The following is a 17,012-nucleotide window of genomic DNA, read 5'->3' as shown; positions in this document are numbered from 1 at the left end:
CATCAGGTTTATTAGTCATTTCCTCATGTGGCTTCTGGGTTTTGTGTCAGTGTAAGAGGACCTTTTTTTTTTTCTCTGAGATGATTAAAAATTTTTTTTGTATTGCTTTGGTCGTAGTTGTCTATCTTTATAGTCTTCAACTGGAAGGTGAATATGATTTTTATCTGATTGGCTTCTGGGGTCATATTGGCTTTTATAATAAATAGTGTTTATTAATCCTCTGTAATAAATAATAAAACATAAATAATGTTTGATCAAATACCCAGAATCCTTGAACCTTTCATTTAAATGATTGTTCCTTAATCAGAGCTGTGCATCTGAATCACTTGAAGAGTGCTTAATTTTTTTCCTTTCCCCAAACACACAGTTCCAGGTCCCGTATGTCTGTTCTGACTCTCTAGCTCTACAGGGAGGCTGCTTTGTGTGCATTTAGAAAAAGCTTCAGATAGCTTACTGGAAGTTGTCATTTTTTTTTTTTTTTCCTCAAAAGCAAATGTTAGGAATGGTTATTGGAATTTCCTGTTTCTGGGGTTTGTTTGTTGTTGTTGTTTGGTTCTTTATAAAAAAATCCTCACACTATTGCTTTAAATATAACTTCAATAAGTGTTTTACAGGTGGTTAATTAGTGTACTTGGTCAAAGGGGAGGTGGAGGAGAAAGGACTAAGGATTTGCAGCACTGGCCCTGGGAATATTCACAGCCAGGTAAATAAATACCTTCTCCAGTGTTTCCTTGAGTCCTCCTAGGGCTCCCGGAGACAACCTGCACAGCGTGCTGCTTAAGCAGTCAAGATGAACCATGGTTTTGCTTAGTTAGCCACTTTGGTTTAGTAGCATGTAGGTAATTGCCACGCAGGCCAGAGGAAATGTTTGGGAGTGGGTAAAGCCTGCAGTTGTATTACTGCTGTAGGTCTGATCTATGGGGGTCATCTCTTCTGGTCAGCTGAGCTTTAGAAAATTGCCAGTTTGCTATCTTGCCCTCTTACTCAGCAGAGCACAGCCAATAAATCCTGTTGGTGGTGGCCACATGTGGTCTTCAGGTAGAGTGTTCTCTGCAGTATTTGGGGGTGGGGGGTGGGATTTGGTGATGGGGGGTGTCTTTACTCTGATTGCTGCCTGGGTCATGATCCCTGGGAGAAGCTCTGGAATGGGAATAATTGGGAGACTAGGTCCCACTTGATGCAATGGCTTTGACTTCTTTTATGATCCTGGGTAAATGTCACTATATCCCTATCCTTGAGCCTTGGTTTCTTCTTGGACCATGTGTTCTGAGTATCCTTTGAGTTCCAAAGAGAATTGTCATGTCTCCCACTCCTGTTGCACTGGACACCCCGTCCGTGTCTCTGACTTGAGCCTGGTCTGTTGCTGTTGTGTCTGCGTGTATGTTTCCCCCCGGCCCACCTGAGACCTTTGAGGCGATGGATGCCATCTTACTAACTCTGATCTCTGCAGCACCCAGCACCCAGCACTGTGCCTGATTGTAGGGAATGCTCAGTTAATGTTTGCTGAGCTGGATCTGCTTTTCATAGGATTGCAGGAGGGCCTCAAGGCTGGCTCCACTGGGTTCATATCTTTTGTCTTTTTTCCATGTAGAGATCACAGGCAAAACCATTGATGGGAATTATCTGGATCTTTTCATATCTCACATTCATGTGGCATTTTTAATTCTTTAAAGCACCATCATCTGTAAAGTCAGTTATATTGCACCTGGTTTCCTGGGTCTGGTAGAGCATGTCTGTTGAATTTTAAAGAATAAAGATACTTTACCCAGAAGGGTTGTACTGTGTCAGAATAACAGATTGCAGTGACATCCTGTTTGCTGGCTGATTTTTGACGATTTTTTTGTCAGCCACAAAACCCTCAGGGCTAAAATGGAAGGCTACTCTTAAGGAAAAAAAAAAAAGGTCATTATTCAAGTAAGAGAGAAATGCCAATTATAGCTTAGAGTTTAGGTGTGACCATGGGAAATTGTTTAAACCAAGTTAACAATCTAATTTGGGAAAAAAAAAACAAAAACAAAGGCTAGCCCAGGAGTTTGGAGTGTAATAAAATCTTGGGAACTCAGGGATGAATTTGGCCCCTTTATCTTTGGTGAGATTTGTATAAGAAATTGGAGGACGGCCCACTTGGACAGCTCTGGTGTATAATCATTGATTACAATGATAGGTCATTAATAGTCATAGCTTGTTAAATGGAGCAGTGGTTTGATTTTTACCTTGAAGTTGGCCATTTAAACTCAACGTGTTATTAGAAGACATTTTTCAAAAAAATACACTTGCCACTATACATTTAAGAGATTGAAACTACACATGTTTATTGTGAGAGTCTTTTTCACCCAAGTGAGTTTCCAATGTTGCTGTGTTACATGGCCAGGGCACCCCTGTGGTTCTAGTGCCCACCAAGTTGTGTGCTTTTCTGATGGCAAGAGAGCCTTTGCTGGAAAAGTGATGAGATGAGAAATCTTGTAATCAGATATATTATAAGATGTTGATGGTGATGCTCATTAGTGAGAACTCAGCATCTTTTGGAGTTTCCAGTACAGTGTCAACAAAGCCTAGGAATAGTTTCTTTTTGAGACCTCCTCCCCCAACTAACTTTCCCAGATAAATTATTTACTCAGAAGGCTCTATCCTCTATTTTTTTTTTTAAGGCTTTATTTATTCACTTGAGGGAGAGAGAACGATTGGGAGGGGGTGGGGCAGGGGAGAGGCAGAGGGAGACGCAGACTCCCCGCCGAGCAGGGAGCCAGACTCAAGGCTCCATCCCAGGACCCGAAGATCATGACTTGAGCCGAAGGCAGATGCTTAACCATCTCAGGCATCCCGGCTCTATCCTTTCTAGTATCAAAAATGCAAACAATAATTATTCATCTTTGGACAACCACCAGCATCCAGGTGCCCCAGGAATGTTTGTTGAATTCAGTAACAGCTTAAATGATGCTTAAGTAGTTCTGAAGCTGTTTCCGGTTGATTTTGATGATGGTCTTCAAGGTTGTTAGAGAGCATGTAACTGGAACAGGTGAAGAAAGTCAGGCTGGTAACTGATACACTTGAGCGGACGTGTGTAGTGTGCAGTATAATGAAAAGGGAAGTGTTGCTCCTGCCGCTGACTTTACTCACAGTTACTCAGTGCTTCTTAAGTCTATTTTGGGTTACAGTTTTATTGAGCATCTATGAGCTCTCTCTCCTGGGGGAAGGAAAAAAAAGAAAGCGCAGCGGTGTGTATAAACACACAAACCTTTGCTTCTATAATTACATGGTGTCTCAGACTCCACCAAGTGTTTGAACCCTGGGTAAAGAGTCAGATTTAACAGTTGCTTGTCAGCAAGCCCTTGAATTAAATGACTTCGTTAGGGGCCAAACAGCTTGACTACTGAGAAGCCACAGAAACCCCATGCTTCTTTTTCCTCCCCTAATGCGTTTCCCACTACGCCATGCTGATTTTGAAATGATGAACAACAATTGAAATATTAGGGAAACACTTGGTGAATGCAGAGTGTTCTACAAATAAAAATAGCAAGGCGATTTCTCAGTGGCAAAGGGAAACCCAGGCCATGCATTTTGTCATGTGGCTCATGTTCGCATATTAGGGAGCCTGCTGGAACCCCACGAAACTGTGAGCCGCCAGCTGTTTGGTTTAATTTGATCATTTACAAAAATACAGCCATCCTCACTGGTGCGTATGTTAAATACTGATATAACAGAAATAAATGCTATGCCCGTGGCATATATTTTTCCAAATGCTTTTGGTGTCTGGGTAGGCAGAGCTGGTTTGATGCTAATTGCAGAAATATCGGTGGGATTTATATCTGTCTTCCTGAGATGGCTGGCAAGAAGACATTTAAATCCTCAGAGTTAAGAGACCACACATTTTGATTTTTTTTTTTTTTTTTTTTGGTCCTGCTTTGGGAAGAACCGTGTTCATTTGAGAGAACCCGTGAATGTGTAGGTTGGCACTTGTCGTTTCTTGCAGTGAATTGCATCTTGGTAGATGGTGGAAGTATCCTACATATGGGAGGTTTACCAACATTCCTTTATTTTGAGGGTAGAGCAAAAGCTAGTTGGTGTTTCTACTTTCTACCCTGCATATTAATTTAGGAATAAGTCAATAATGATCCCACGAATTTCATTTCAGCATTAAAAAAGGGACACAGAGAAGGCTTGCCTGTCTTTCTTCACCAAATAGCAGTTTTGCAGACCCTTACAAGTTCCCATATGTTAGTGAAAAACATTTTCCAAGAAATTGGCAGCGTCGCACTTTGTAGCTGATGCCAGCTTGTTCCTTGGGCCAATTCAACAGAGAGGAGAGAGGAAAAAAATGCCTTGTTTTAGTGGCTGAATTACTCTGACAAGCTTTCACATCGCCCCTCCTCTTATTAATATTCTTTTTGATGTGAGCTTGTAAAACAGAGGATTGGCTGTTAATCTCCAAGATCTCAAGGGCTTTTGGCAGTGGCCCATAATTGATGTGTTCACATGGCTGTTGTCTGACTACTGATGATTAGACAGCAGTGTTATCTACCAGCTACATCAGTGTTGCTTATAAATCACACTTGATAAACTGCAGTTTCATTTCTTCAAAGAGTCCGTACATGTCTACGTACTTTGATAGAACTGCCAGAGGCATTTCATGATTCTGTGACAGCTTAGATTAGGTTTATTTTTCATTTCTGTTTGACAAAATATTAGACTTTCTAACCATGTGAAAGAGAATTTTTTGTTCCTCTAACAAGGCATTTGGAGAATGATAGGCAGAGAAAGATTACCTGCTCTCACTGGGAAGATGCACAGGTATGGGTGGCAGGGCGCAGTTTTGCCTCTTAGGGCCATACCTCTCGGGGAGAAGAAGAGAAGATGCCACAGGGGAGAAAGTTCTCAGAATATGGGCTTGGACTCAGATTGTGACATAGCTGGGGTCAGCCATCTAGAATTGTGAGATTGTACTAATTGTTCAATCATAGTATGTACTGAACCCAGGCATGAGGTATGACTCTGCTGCATAGAAGGGCAAGAGAAGGCAAGAAGGTTTTACAAGAGAAAGAGGTAACAGCCACAGAAATCATGTCTGTCGCTCTCCTTCACTGCCCATATGGGGATACTTAGCTTGCCACAGACACACCCAGAGTACCCCATCTGCCCAGAGGTCTGATCACTGCAGAAATGCAACCAGGTTGCACATTGCACGCACATGGTAGGCTGACTTGGAGCCTCTGCTGAGCCTTGGCCTTTATCCTATTAGAAAATCGTGTGTCCTTGCGGTAACTTTATCTGGAAAAAAAAAAAAAAAAGGCAACTAAATAACTGCCAAGCTCGTTTTGCTGTTCTCCTTCTATACTTTTGCATATCCCTGGGCTGTGTTACTCCAGAGCCCCTGAGGGTCTTTTTGCTAACATTAGTTAATCCATCTTCACTTATTATTTTTTTTAGGTCAAATACTAGATTCCAAGAAGTAGTTATATCATAATTATTTGATTTTTACAAATAGAATTCTCTTTACAGAGTGTAAAGTCACATTGCATTTAAGAGATGTCTGTATAATTTTAAGGTGTGACAAAGTTAAATATTTTATCAAAATGTCTAACTTGTATTCAGAATAAAACTATGTATAGGCCAAGATTGGGAGTAAGGGTTTTGTTAATAAATTGTTTCTCTGGGGCTCTAGAATGTAAGAATGCAAGAGAATGCACTTAACATCAAAGCTACCTGAAACAAATTTCTCTTAGCTCACCCCCTGGAACCCAGAAGTTTGATAAGAATTCCAAGTGCTTCAGAGTTATTCTTAAAGTTACTTAAAATTGTTAGTTAAATGCTTGACAGATATGCCTTCTCTATAATAGTTTGGCATTTTTACATGTATGAAACTGTTTTCTCCCATTTTGTTTCTAAATTGTGTCCTCGATTCTGGGTCCTACATTTAACTGCCTGGGAGTGGCTCTGACATGAACACTCCTGTTCCCTAGTAAATTTTTGGCCTGTAATTAAAATAAGTACTGTTGTCAGTGAATCCTGTTCATTGATTAGCATTGAAAAATAAAGATATTTAGGCTTCTGAAATTGATTCCTAGTTGAAGGCAATTACCCCTTCCCTCCCTTTTTTATTAAAGAAAGCAATATAAATATAAGTTGTTTGGGTTATGGTTATTTGATTTCAATAAACCATGGAAAGATATTCACGATTAACTTAGAGAGGATAGTCTTTCAGTGATGTAAATGGGTTCTTCATTTAGTTTTGATACATAAAGCAGCCATATTGGAGTTTCTGATGTAGCTGTAAAATCTGAAAAAAAGCTATTGAAAGATTGAATATGGTTTTGATGTGTAAAATACGTGTTCATGTGTAAGGGCTGGATGGTAATATTAAAGATAAAGATAATTGGAATAATTTAAAGGTTTTTTTGCCATCTTTAAATAATAACTTTCTTTAAAAAAAGTATTGTGTATATATATATATATGTATATGTAAGTTTTATGAAGTGTATTACGATTATGGCAAATATAAGTATGCATTCTTTAATTTTAAGAAGATACCAGTTCTTCTTGACTGATGATTTACATCATGATTCAAATTAACTTAAATTTAGCTTAGTCTCATGCTAACATTGTCTGCAGGTGTTTATGGACTAACTGGAAATTACTGTAATATTGAGGGGGAGGATAATAGAAATACACATTTTAATATAAATATGAGAGGCTCTTTGCCCACAGGGTTTGGTATTAGTATCTGGACTATGTCCCCAGTTTTTTGCCCTTTTTTGGGGGGAGGAGGAAGGCTACCATTTTATAAAATGTCTAATTCATTGTTTAAGAAATCTTGGTCAGGTTATAGAGTCAACTTTAAAAGTTGCGGTCATCCATTTATTTCGGACCTGACATCTCAAGGTTTTATATGACCAAGATTTAGAGCAGGTATTATCTGATAGATAGGAGTTTGGATCAATTACTGTAAAATTGGCCTTCATAATTTGTTACAGTCATCTAAAATCTGTTCTGAAATAAGACACATGTAAGATTACGTATTCTGGAAATATGAATGCTAAGATAGGGTGACCTCTCTCCTACTCCCTCATTAGCCCTTTCCTTTTCTACTCTAAAGAGGAAATAACTAAAATGGATTAGCTGGCATTGTTTGACCCACCCACCTTCATTTGTGATCCTTGTGCAGATTGTGGACTGATGGCCCAGGCAGGGTGAAATGCCCTAGATACACTTCCTCTGCAAAGGCTCCTTGCTTCAAAAAGGGATGGTGTTTGCATTGGGGAAAATGTGATATGTAGCTGGGGGTAGAAACATAGGGAAGGAGAGAACATATTTTTAATATGGTACCAAGAGTTGGAAGAGAAAGGGAAAGGACATAAATAGTACTATATTGAACAATAGCAGTGAGAGTGGTCATCCCTGTTGTGTTCCTGACCTTAGGGGAAAGATTCTTAGTTTTTCCCCCATTGAGAATGATACTCGCTGAGGACTTTTCAGAGATGGCATTTATGATATTGAGATATGTTCCCTCTATCCCTACACTTTGAAGAGTTTTAATCAGTAATGGATGCTGTATTTTGTCAAATGCTTTCTCTGCATCTATTGAGAGGATCATATGGGTCTTGTCTTGTCTTTTGTCAATGTGATCTATCACGTTGATTGTTTAACGAATGTTGAACCACTCTTGCATCCTGGGAATAAATCCCACTTGGTCGTAGTGAATAATCCTCTTAATGTGCTGTTGGATCTTATTTGTTAGTATCTTGGTGAGAATTTTTGCATCCATGTTCATCAGGGATATTGGTCTGTAATTCTCCCTTTAGGTGGTGTCTTTGTCTGGTTTTGGGATCAAGGTCATGCTGGCCTCATAGAACGAGTTTGGCAGTATTCCTTCCATTTCTATCCTTTGAAACAACTTTAGTAGAATAGGTATTATTTCTTCTTTAACTGTTGGGGAGAATTCCCATGGGAAGCCATCTGGCCCTGGACTTTTGTTTCTTAGGAGGCTTTTGATGACTGCTTCAATTTCCTCGCTGGTTATTGGCCTGTTCAGGTTTTCTATTTCTTCCTGTTTAAATTTTGATAATTTGTAGGTTTTTTTTTTTAAGATTTATTTATTTATTTTATGATAGACATATATATAGAGAGAGACAGAGAGAGAGAGGCAGAGACACAGGAGGAGGGAGAAGCAGGCTCCACGCGGGGAGCCCTATGTGGGACTGGATCCCAGGACTCCAAGATCGCGCCCTGGGCCAAAGGCAGGCGCTAAACCGCTGAGCAACCCAGGGATCCCCTGGTAATTTGTAGGTTTTGAGGAATGCATCCATTTCTCCCGAATTGCCTAATTTGTTGGTATATAGTTGCTCACAATACATTTTTATGTTAACCTTAAAAATAAAACTGCCACTTATTTTACCAGCAAAAATGGAATTCTTTGAGAATAGCAGAGAATTGCAATATGGGACAGGCAGGTTACAGCTAAAATAATAGCTAACCCTGGAGAATAAAGGAGTGAGTTCTTTTATGGAAGACAGAGGGAAGTGGGAAGGCTCTTATAAACTGAGTCTATTGTAGTAAACTGGGAGCTAGAAATATGAGGCCTTCTCATTGGCTGAGCCATGACTGGTTCTCATTGGCTGGGCTGTTGCTGGGGCAGGAGGAAAGCCTTTCTTCCTTCTAGGGTAGTGAAGTAGTATCTACCTGCAAGGTCCTCTCTTCTTGTTAGGTCTGCAGTTGATGACAAGTGACAGGGCATGAGAACACTCCTCTGTCCCTTGCTGAATTTCCCATCTTTTGAGTGGGCCTCCCTTTATTAATTTTCACAGTGTCTTCAGCTGGATTGAAACAGAAGGTTACAAGGAGGTGTTGGAGCCATAGATAGTGTGGCTGCCAGTTGCTGTGAAGCTGAAATTAAGGGCTCCATTAACACTAGCCCTTAGGACACCTGGGTGGCTGAGTCGGTTAAGCACCTGCCTTTGGCTCAGGTCATGATGCCGGGGTGCTGAGATTGAGCCCCACATCGGCCTCCCTGCTCAGTGGGGAGCCTGCTTCTTCCTCTGCCCCTCCCCCAGTTTCTGCTCTCTCTCAAATAAGGAAATAAAAATCTTAAAAAAAAAGAGAAAAGAGTCACCACTCTTTAAAAAGCTAGCAGTCCTGCTCCTCTAGGAGGGATGGGGGTAGGGCACGGGCCAGCCCCTCAGGAGTGGGCATGGACTTCTCTAGACTGGTCCCGGTGTTGGACACCATACCCTCCCCCTCCCACCACTCTGATCTTAGCATCCTGCTTCCAACCCTGTGGAGCACTGCCTGTCCTCCCCTGCCCTCCTCACCACTGCCACCACCTCACCACTGGACCACTGGCATGGCTTCTTAACTGCACTCCTTTCTCAGGTTCCCCTCTACTCTGTTCCCTGTACCGTGTCCCATGTGCTTTTGACCAGAGGAACAATCTGGCCCACTCATGTCCCTACTTTATGTCTTTAGGACTGGCTGCCAACTCCGCAATTACCCCTAAGTTATTAGCCTGATCCAGGGTCACCATGAGCTGCCTGCTTTTTCCCCTGCTTTCACTCTGACCCTCTGTGTTTCAAACCCCTTAAAAACCCCTGGGTGGTGACTAGCATGGCCCAGCTCTGCCCTTGTTCCCTGTCCTTGTTCCCTGTCCTCTCCCCAGGATCCATCCTCCACTGTTTTTTTTTTTTTTTTTTTTAAGATTTTATTTATTTATTCATTTGAGACACACAGAGAGGGGCAGAGATACAGGCAGAGGGAGAAGCAGGCTCCCTGGAGGGAGCCTGATGCAGGATTCCATCCTGGGACCCCAGGATCACAACCTGAGTCGAAGGCAGCAATCCACCCAGGTTACTACCCCCGTGCACTTTCTTAAGACTCATCTTCCACACACCCCACCCCATCCTGTGGGGCTGCCTCAGTATGCCACCTCAGCCCTGCCCACTTGCTGCTGGTGCCCCCTGTGGCGTTGGTGTCCCTCCAGGGCTCCTGTGGCCTTGCTAGGTACATGGTGGTTACCTGGCAACACATTTGTCAGATGAAGGAATGACTTCCCTGGGAAGGAGGTGGGTTTAAGCAGCAGCCTTTGTAAAGGGGATGATATGGGTTCTATGCATGGTCTTCCTGTCACACAAACTAGATCCTTATGCCACCCTTGACTTGTTGATCTCAGCACCTCTGCCCAAGGACTTGAAATAATAGCCTTAATTATATGCTGTCTCTCCTCTGCATTGGCAGTTGCTTACTTCTATCCTACAGTAGAAGGGCTTAACAACTTTTTGTTAAAAGGTTAGTTTTTAAAAAATTAGAAATGTCATACATGTTCATGTTAAAATTTCATGCAGAAGGCTGTCAAATAAAACTGATCCCCCCTCTGAGCTGCATATTTTTATGTGGATAACATTTCTGGATGGAAATGCATAAGAAACCATTAGAACCATTAGAAGAAAGGGTCTCCCTAAAGAGTGACCTGTTGGCTTCTAGAATCTTTGTTCTCAGGAGGGAAAACAAAATTCTGGTCCTGTGAACAGCTCTTTCTCTGTGGGGCTTTGTGAGAAGAAACTTTCAAAAGTTGTAGTTTGGGTACAGAGCTTGGTAGAGGCCCCAGCAGCCCTCCTTGGGATAGCCGACAGCCTCTAGTTTGGCTGCTGAGAAGTAACTTATCTCTTAAGACTTCAGATGAGAAAATATACCCTTGCCTTTCTATAGAGACCTAATAAGAGTGAATATGAAAGTCTCTGAGGTGTCCTTGAGAGCCTGTGTATAGATGATTGGAGGAGCTCTGTGATTCTCTCTCTCTCACCACTCTGTCTCCGTGGTAAAGCATAGAGAGCTTTCAGGAGCCATTTATTTTGATTCAGTATGAAATTAAAATTTCAAAGCTTTCATTCATTTATTGAAATTGATCAGTATTTTGGAACAGCATTTGGGAGGCACGGAGGAAAGGGAGTCAAGATGTTCACACTGTGCCTCTCAGACATGGGATGAATTGAAGTGAGCAGAGTTTAGATTTTGCAGAGTGGAGAGTGAATGGTACCCAGATGGTATCCTGGGCAGGGAGTTAGAATTGTCCCCTTCTAGGGCTGACGTACCATGCTTTGCAGAAGCAGGTTTTTGACCCCTGCTAAGGCACCATCTTAGATCTCACCTCTACAGTGCGACTCAGGTGCTTCCTTACGACTGAATTCGTTGTGATGAGCATGTGTTGCATTTGCAGCTCAAATCTCTAGAATTTTAACTGAAAATATTCTCTGTAGCAGATTGTAGGTGAGATTTCCTAACAGAGGGGCAAGAAAAGAATTGGTGTTAGTTCAGAAGAGGAATAATGTAATTTTTTCCAAATGGGCCTTTCTTTCCTTTTTCTGTTTTTTTTTTTAACCCCCCCCCCCCCCCTTTTTTTCCTCTTAAATTTAAGCCTGTGTCAAGTAGAATGAAAATCCTAGGACCTTTCCCTAATTTTTAAGGAGAAATAAGGATCATGCAGAGATGGGTACTGGAAGGCTGGCCAGTAGTATCTGCTCAGATATTCATTATTCAGGTGTTTTTGAAACTGATTTGCTTAGTACTGTTAGCTACACCCATGTTAAGCAAAATGCAGAGCTAAAAATCCAGAGTTTTATCACCGAGCTGGTTTTTTTCATTCCTAGGGGATTGGGAGCCGCGTCTAATGGATGTAAATGGGATTTGTGTGGACATTTTCAGGAATTCAGCTTTCTACAAAGTCAAGGAACTTGTGAAAAAAATTAACAAAGGAAGATAGACTTTTTAAAAGTACTTTTATGAAGGTCTCCTTCCTTTGTGGCTGATTATTGTGGTTTAAGTAACTTTGGAAATGGGCAGGATGAGAGGAAATCAGAGAACCCTATGGACAAGATGTAAAAACCCTGGTCACTTAGTGCTCCTCTGTGAGCAGTGGAACATGTTCGCGGCACTTTTGAGACAGCAGAAGAATCTGTGGCTCAGCAGTAGGACGGGTTTTTTGCTGAGAACACAAAGGAAGTTAAGCGTGTGACAACGGATGTGGTCCGGTAGAGTCAGTCCTCCAGGATGGAGTCCTTGTGTCCTCTGCACCTGCCCTGGTGCCCCTCTGCCGGAACTCTATACAGTTGAGGGCCTCCTGGGGGAGAATTCTATTTGGCTTCAAAACAAAAACAAATTTAAGACACTGAATTGAGTAGCTTAATTATACTCTATTTTTTATGTACCCCGGTACCTTCTGTTTTGCTTTGAAAACTGCCAATGCCTAGAGAATGAAGGTAAACATACCTGCTGTTGTTTAAAGTCTACTTTGTACGTGTTGCTGGCCTTTGTGTGTGTGTGCTTTGGGATCTGAGCATAGGGCTCCTTCTGGGGTGACATACAGTGACCTCCTCCTGGTGCCGTCTCCCACCCAGGCAGCACCCTGTAGAGCCCCTGGATTGGCATTCTATGATTTTGGCATGGTGGGAAATGGAAGCAGCTGTCTCGGGGCCAGAGCCTCGGTCAGTCCCCCGGGCAGACCCTCCCAGGTCTGCGGCTAAGGCTTTTTAAAAGCTGCTTTTAGCAGGTAAGCTTGTGGCCTTTTATTTTGGGCAGCCTCTGGTCGTCATAGCTGGAAATGAGAAAATGAAAGTAATAGTACAATGCCCAGCCGTTGTATGTAGTTGTAGCTTTTAGAACTGGATGATATAAAATAATAACCACGCCAAACCCGAGCTTCGGGTTCAGCGAGTTTTCTGGAAGGGATTGCAGTGTTTGCCTAGATCCCCCCGAGAGGCACTGTTCTGACCTATGGGCAGTGAAAGGTGATTCAGGTTTGTGGCTTCTGACATACAGAGAAGGATGTGAAATTACCTTGGGAGAAAGGCTTCTTTCCATCTTGTGTTGTTGTATTTTATATTTTGAGGAGTTTGCTTTTCCTCTTGCCTTGCTGTGGGTTCAAGTTCTGACTCAGCCACCAACCCCGAGTGACCCTTTACAGTTACTTACTTTTCCAAGATTTCCTTTTCCTCATCTGTAAATACTTGCCTTCTCAGTCTCAGTCTTCTGGATGGACCAGAAGAGCATACAGTATAACCCCTCCTAGGTAATAGGGGTTAAACCGTGGCTGTCCCTGCTCGTACTTTTACAGGAAAGCCCAAAGACTTTGAAATCAGAGAGATTTGGCCTTGAGTAAATTGTCCTGATGGTGGTTCCGAAAGGAAAAGTCTCTACCACATTTAGGAAGGCCAGAATTCGGAGCAAGCGACCCCTATATGTTCAAGTTTCCCTATCAGGGATGGGAATTCATCCTTGGTGGTCCTTTTTGGGGAAAAGATCTGTTCGAAGGGTTTCTTAAGCTCCCCTTGCTTTGCTACATGAAGCAGCAGCGATGTTGGGTAGCATGGGTGGTTAAAATGCAAAGTGAGAGATGGTGGCGGTGGTCACCTCCAAATAGCTATAGCTGTGACTTCCCCTATGTGAAGGGCAGTGTCTGTCTAATGCATTTTATCTTTTTATTTTTATTTTTTATATTTTATTTATTCATGAGAGAGAGGCAGAGACAAAGGCAGAGGGAGAAGCAGGCTCCATGTGGGGAGCCCGATGTGGGACTTGATCCCGGGACCCTAGGATCACGTCCTAAGCCAAAGGCAGATCACTGAGCCACCCAGGCGTCCCGGGTCTAATGTGTTTTAAATGAAAGAGGTGACTGTGGGCAATCTCGTAAAACAGCCAAATACTGTGATTTGGAGAAAATGTGAGCATTAAATAATCGTGCCCCAGCGTGCTCACAAGAAGGTAAAAATACTGAGTGAATTACAGGTACCATCACCACTCCGTTTGGTGTTGATCTGAGGATCCGCAGGATTGAGGGGTTAATGAATGGCCAGATGAGCTCGGTGGTGGAGACTTTTGCAAGATTTGTAAGAAACCCCAGGTCCCCTGTCGGGCTCCAGCTTGCCCCAGGGCGTGGGGGGACATCTTCCAGGGAGGCTTGCCCATCCCTGGCCCGCCCTTCTCCCTCTTCCTGGCCCTACCGCCTCCCTGCTGGATCCGAGGGGTGCAGGGGTGCCCACCTAGCGCCCCCAGCCCCGCCCTGGCCACCCTTCCTCTTTGCCTGTCACTCTCAGTAGTGACACAGCCAGTGCTGGAGCGAAGCAGAGCTGCTGCCACCAGTGCTCTTGGCCCTGGAGCCTGCCTTGCTCCTCAGCGCTCAGGAAAGCCCTTGAAATAAGGTGAACTGAGAAAATATTGCCAGAATCTCTCCGCAGATCCCCCCTCCCGCAGCCCTCTGATCACACACACTAAGTGCCGCTATCTGTGTAAATAACCTTTCCTTTCCCGCCTCTCTCTACCTCCCCCACTCCCCCACTCCCATGCTCTTAGGCTCTCTCGAGTGATAAATAGCCAGGCTACTGCTCAGCGTGCACCAACACCTGGGAATAATCATGCAAAAATAACAGTGAGAGACTGCCGCGCGTCTGTTCTTGACATTAACTTTCCTCAGTTTGACAGGCTGCCACCAGCAGCTGTTAGACTTATGGGTCCCCTCCCCCCACCCCCCACTGGAGATGGCTGCTTTCCTGCTTCTCTTTTTTTTTTGGGTGGGGGGGTGTAATAGGTCACATCAGTGTCCCATCAAGATGACAGAAAGGAGCTTTGACAAAGGAACCGTTGCTAAAACTGGCTAGTTTTCTATTACGGTCTTTTCTTCTAGATGTTAGTAGTCTTAGACTAATAATTCCCCACTGATTTTTTTTTTTTTTTTGCATGGAATATCCGATTAGTACTATTTTAGTGGTCTCTGCCCCCCTCTCCCCAAGGGTATTCGTAATCGCCTCCCCTGAATTGCCTTGAAATGTAGCACATCCTGGTATTTGGCTGTGGAGGGCCAAACCACCTATTGGTTTTTAGTTCGGGTCTCAAGTATATTTGTAATAACAATAATAATATTGGCAATGGCAGTAGCTCTCGTTTGTTGAGTGCTGTACCGGGAACTGAGCTCTGGGGTGTTTGTAGGATCTCCTTATTTCCATTTTACAGAGGAAGCCATTGAGCCTCAGATGGATCAGGTGATTCACCCAAAGGTCGGGTAGCTGAAGGTAGTGCTGGGATTCCAGTGTTGAAGACTGATGCCCGCCGCATTTTCCTTCACTACATACTGTGTTTTGCACTCAGGCCTGATGGATCGCTCCTGGGATGTGGTTCTGCTGCATAATTTGGCTGCATTTGTAGGATTATTTGATTAGCTCCACAGTCTTGCCGATGAGGCAGGAAGGCCTGGAGGCCTTGGGTTTGGCCTGCTCTTGTTTCACCAGCAGGCTGCACAGTGCCTGGCACACAGCAGGGGTGTTGTTACTATTTCTTGGGTGGCTGTGTGATCAAGTTGAGGCAACTCAGAGGTGACTTTTGGGGGGAGCAGCAGTGCATAAAAAAAAGGTACAAGTAGAGATTAGGAGAAGGAGATTTTATAGAGGTATAGGATTCATCAGGATCTGCTGTAAAAGTAGGAGTGGGTTGGAGGGATGAAGCTGGGTCAGCTGTTGCCAGATGCCCATGTATGAAAGGAGCAGTATTTCCCTGGGGCAGAGCTTCTCAGGGTTAAGCCCTTTTTCTTATACTTTTAACACACTTTAACCGCACTTAACCATGCATTTGGAGGGGATTATAGATTTATGTTAAATATAGTAGGATATAAAAAGGAGCTTTGTAAGGTTGCATGCAGGGTTAGAGAACTGTAATATCAGACCAGCGACTTTTTTTTTTTTTTTTTAACTTTTTCAAAGCCAGCATTGACTAAGCTAGGCATTTTGTTGAGCCTTCATTTTGGATGAATTACCTCACTGAGTCTTCACTGTGACCCCTTGGGGGTAACCGTTAGTCTTACCTCCATATCTTAGACCCGGGCATTGAGCCTCAGAGTAGCATGCTTAGGGGGCCCCACAGCAAATAGTGGGGAGATCAGGATTTGAACCCATCACTGCCTGAGATCCACCACCAGCAAGTACAAGTGTGTGCCACTTGGAGGGAGTCCTTTTGCTACCGTGTGTGTTAATGCACCTCATCGGTTGAAGAAGTCACGGTTGAGTCTAGGGATCAGTGACCGGGAAGTCAGGGTGCAGTGGAGTTGATCTTTTGCAGGAGGTAAAAACACTACTGAAAATGCCTCCAGGTCCTGCTTTGCATATGGTGCATGTGGCTTTGTGTTGGGCACCAGAAGATTCACAAGAGAACTGAAACCTGTAGGGGTGCATTAGCTGGCAGAAAGAAGTAGTGGCACTATTATCTTCCTGCCACCTCACTTATGGCTCCCAGGGCGTGTATTTTGAACTCCCTTCTGTCACGTTTCTGCTTCTAGAATGCGGCTTCCTTCTGCTCACTTAGGTTGCCATCAGATAGCTTATTGCCCTCATGCAAACATGGGCCACGTTTCTAGGATGAGGAGTTTGGGCTAGGTGGTCCTCTACGTAGAACATTTTGTGATTGTCTCAGAGAAAGGCTGGACATGCAGAGTCAGCTGCCTGCCACCAGGCACATCATCGTGAGGCCAAAGGGAAGCCGAGCCCTGACGGTTGATGCCACCAGGAATGTGGGCCCAGCCCAGCACATTCTCTAATTATTATTTTAAGAGATAGTACACATCCAGACTTTCCCCTCATTTTTTGTGTTGGCAAAAAATCATGTTTTTGGAAGTAGCATGCCTACCAAATAAAACACCTCTGGGAGAGCTGTAATTCCCTACCATCCTCTGTGGTTGGTGACCTCTGGGGACGAGGGGCTCCCAGTAGACCAGACTCCAAATTCTGAAAAAACAAGGGAGGAAAGTTCTCCTTTTTTCTCTCACTGGTAGTGATGATCTGGTATCAAAAGGAACGGCTGCTTGTGAGCTATCTTGAGGAAGCCGGTGTTGTGGAAAGAACCAGAAGTTCATGGTGTAGGTCAAAGAGTTGAACGTCTTAACTGTATTGCCTGTTGAGTTTTCCTATCGAGTTAAAGAGTTTTAGCCTGTTATCGCATTGAGGGACTGTCTGTGGTTAGTTCAGAGGGTCAAACCCTCTGAAACTTAGCTT

General features: G+C 43.4%; 1 protein-coding gene and 1 long non-coding RNA gene across 9 annotated transcripts in view; one reads left to right on the top strand and one right to left on the bottom strand.

The window, feature by feature from the left end:
• ZNF608 (zinc finger protein 608) overlaps nt 1-17,012 on the top strand; it is a 111,040-nt gene that overhangs the window by 33,898 nt on the left and 60,130 nt on the right. The window contains exon 1 of one of the 8 annotated variants that reach the window (XM_072840806.1): nt 4,956-5,040. The exons of 5 other annotated variants lie outside the window; for them this stretch is intronic. In XM_072840806.1, the coding sequence (XP_072696907.1) occupies nt 4,984-5,040 (57 nt within the window). In that variant the 5' untranslated portion in view covers nt 4,956-4,983. Of the gene's footprint in view, nt 1-4,955; nt 5,041-5,081; nt 5,189-12,217; nt 12,240-17,012 lie in introns of those variants that run through there. 2 more of the 8 variants (XM_072840809.1, XM_072840808.1) reach the window with 2 other exon arrangements.
• On the bottom strand, nt 2,635-4,912 carry LOC140641250 (uncharacterized). The gene is made up of 2 exons (XR_012037795.1): nt 4,764-4,912; nt 2,635-3,184 (listed from the first exon to the last, which is right to left on the bottom strand). It is a non-coding gene; the product is annotated as an uncharacterized lncRNA (long non-coding RNA).

Source organism: Canis lupus, chromosome 10 (genome assembly GCF_048164855.1).
Source record: "Canis lupus baileyi chromosome 10, mCanLup2.hap1, whole genome shotgun sequence".
Lineage (NCBI taxonomy): Eukaryota > Metazoa > Chordata > Mammalia > Carnivora > Canidae > Canis > Canis lupus.
Note: the sequence above shows the minus strand (reverse complement) of the source record. Positions and strands in the feature narration are given on the sequence as shown.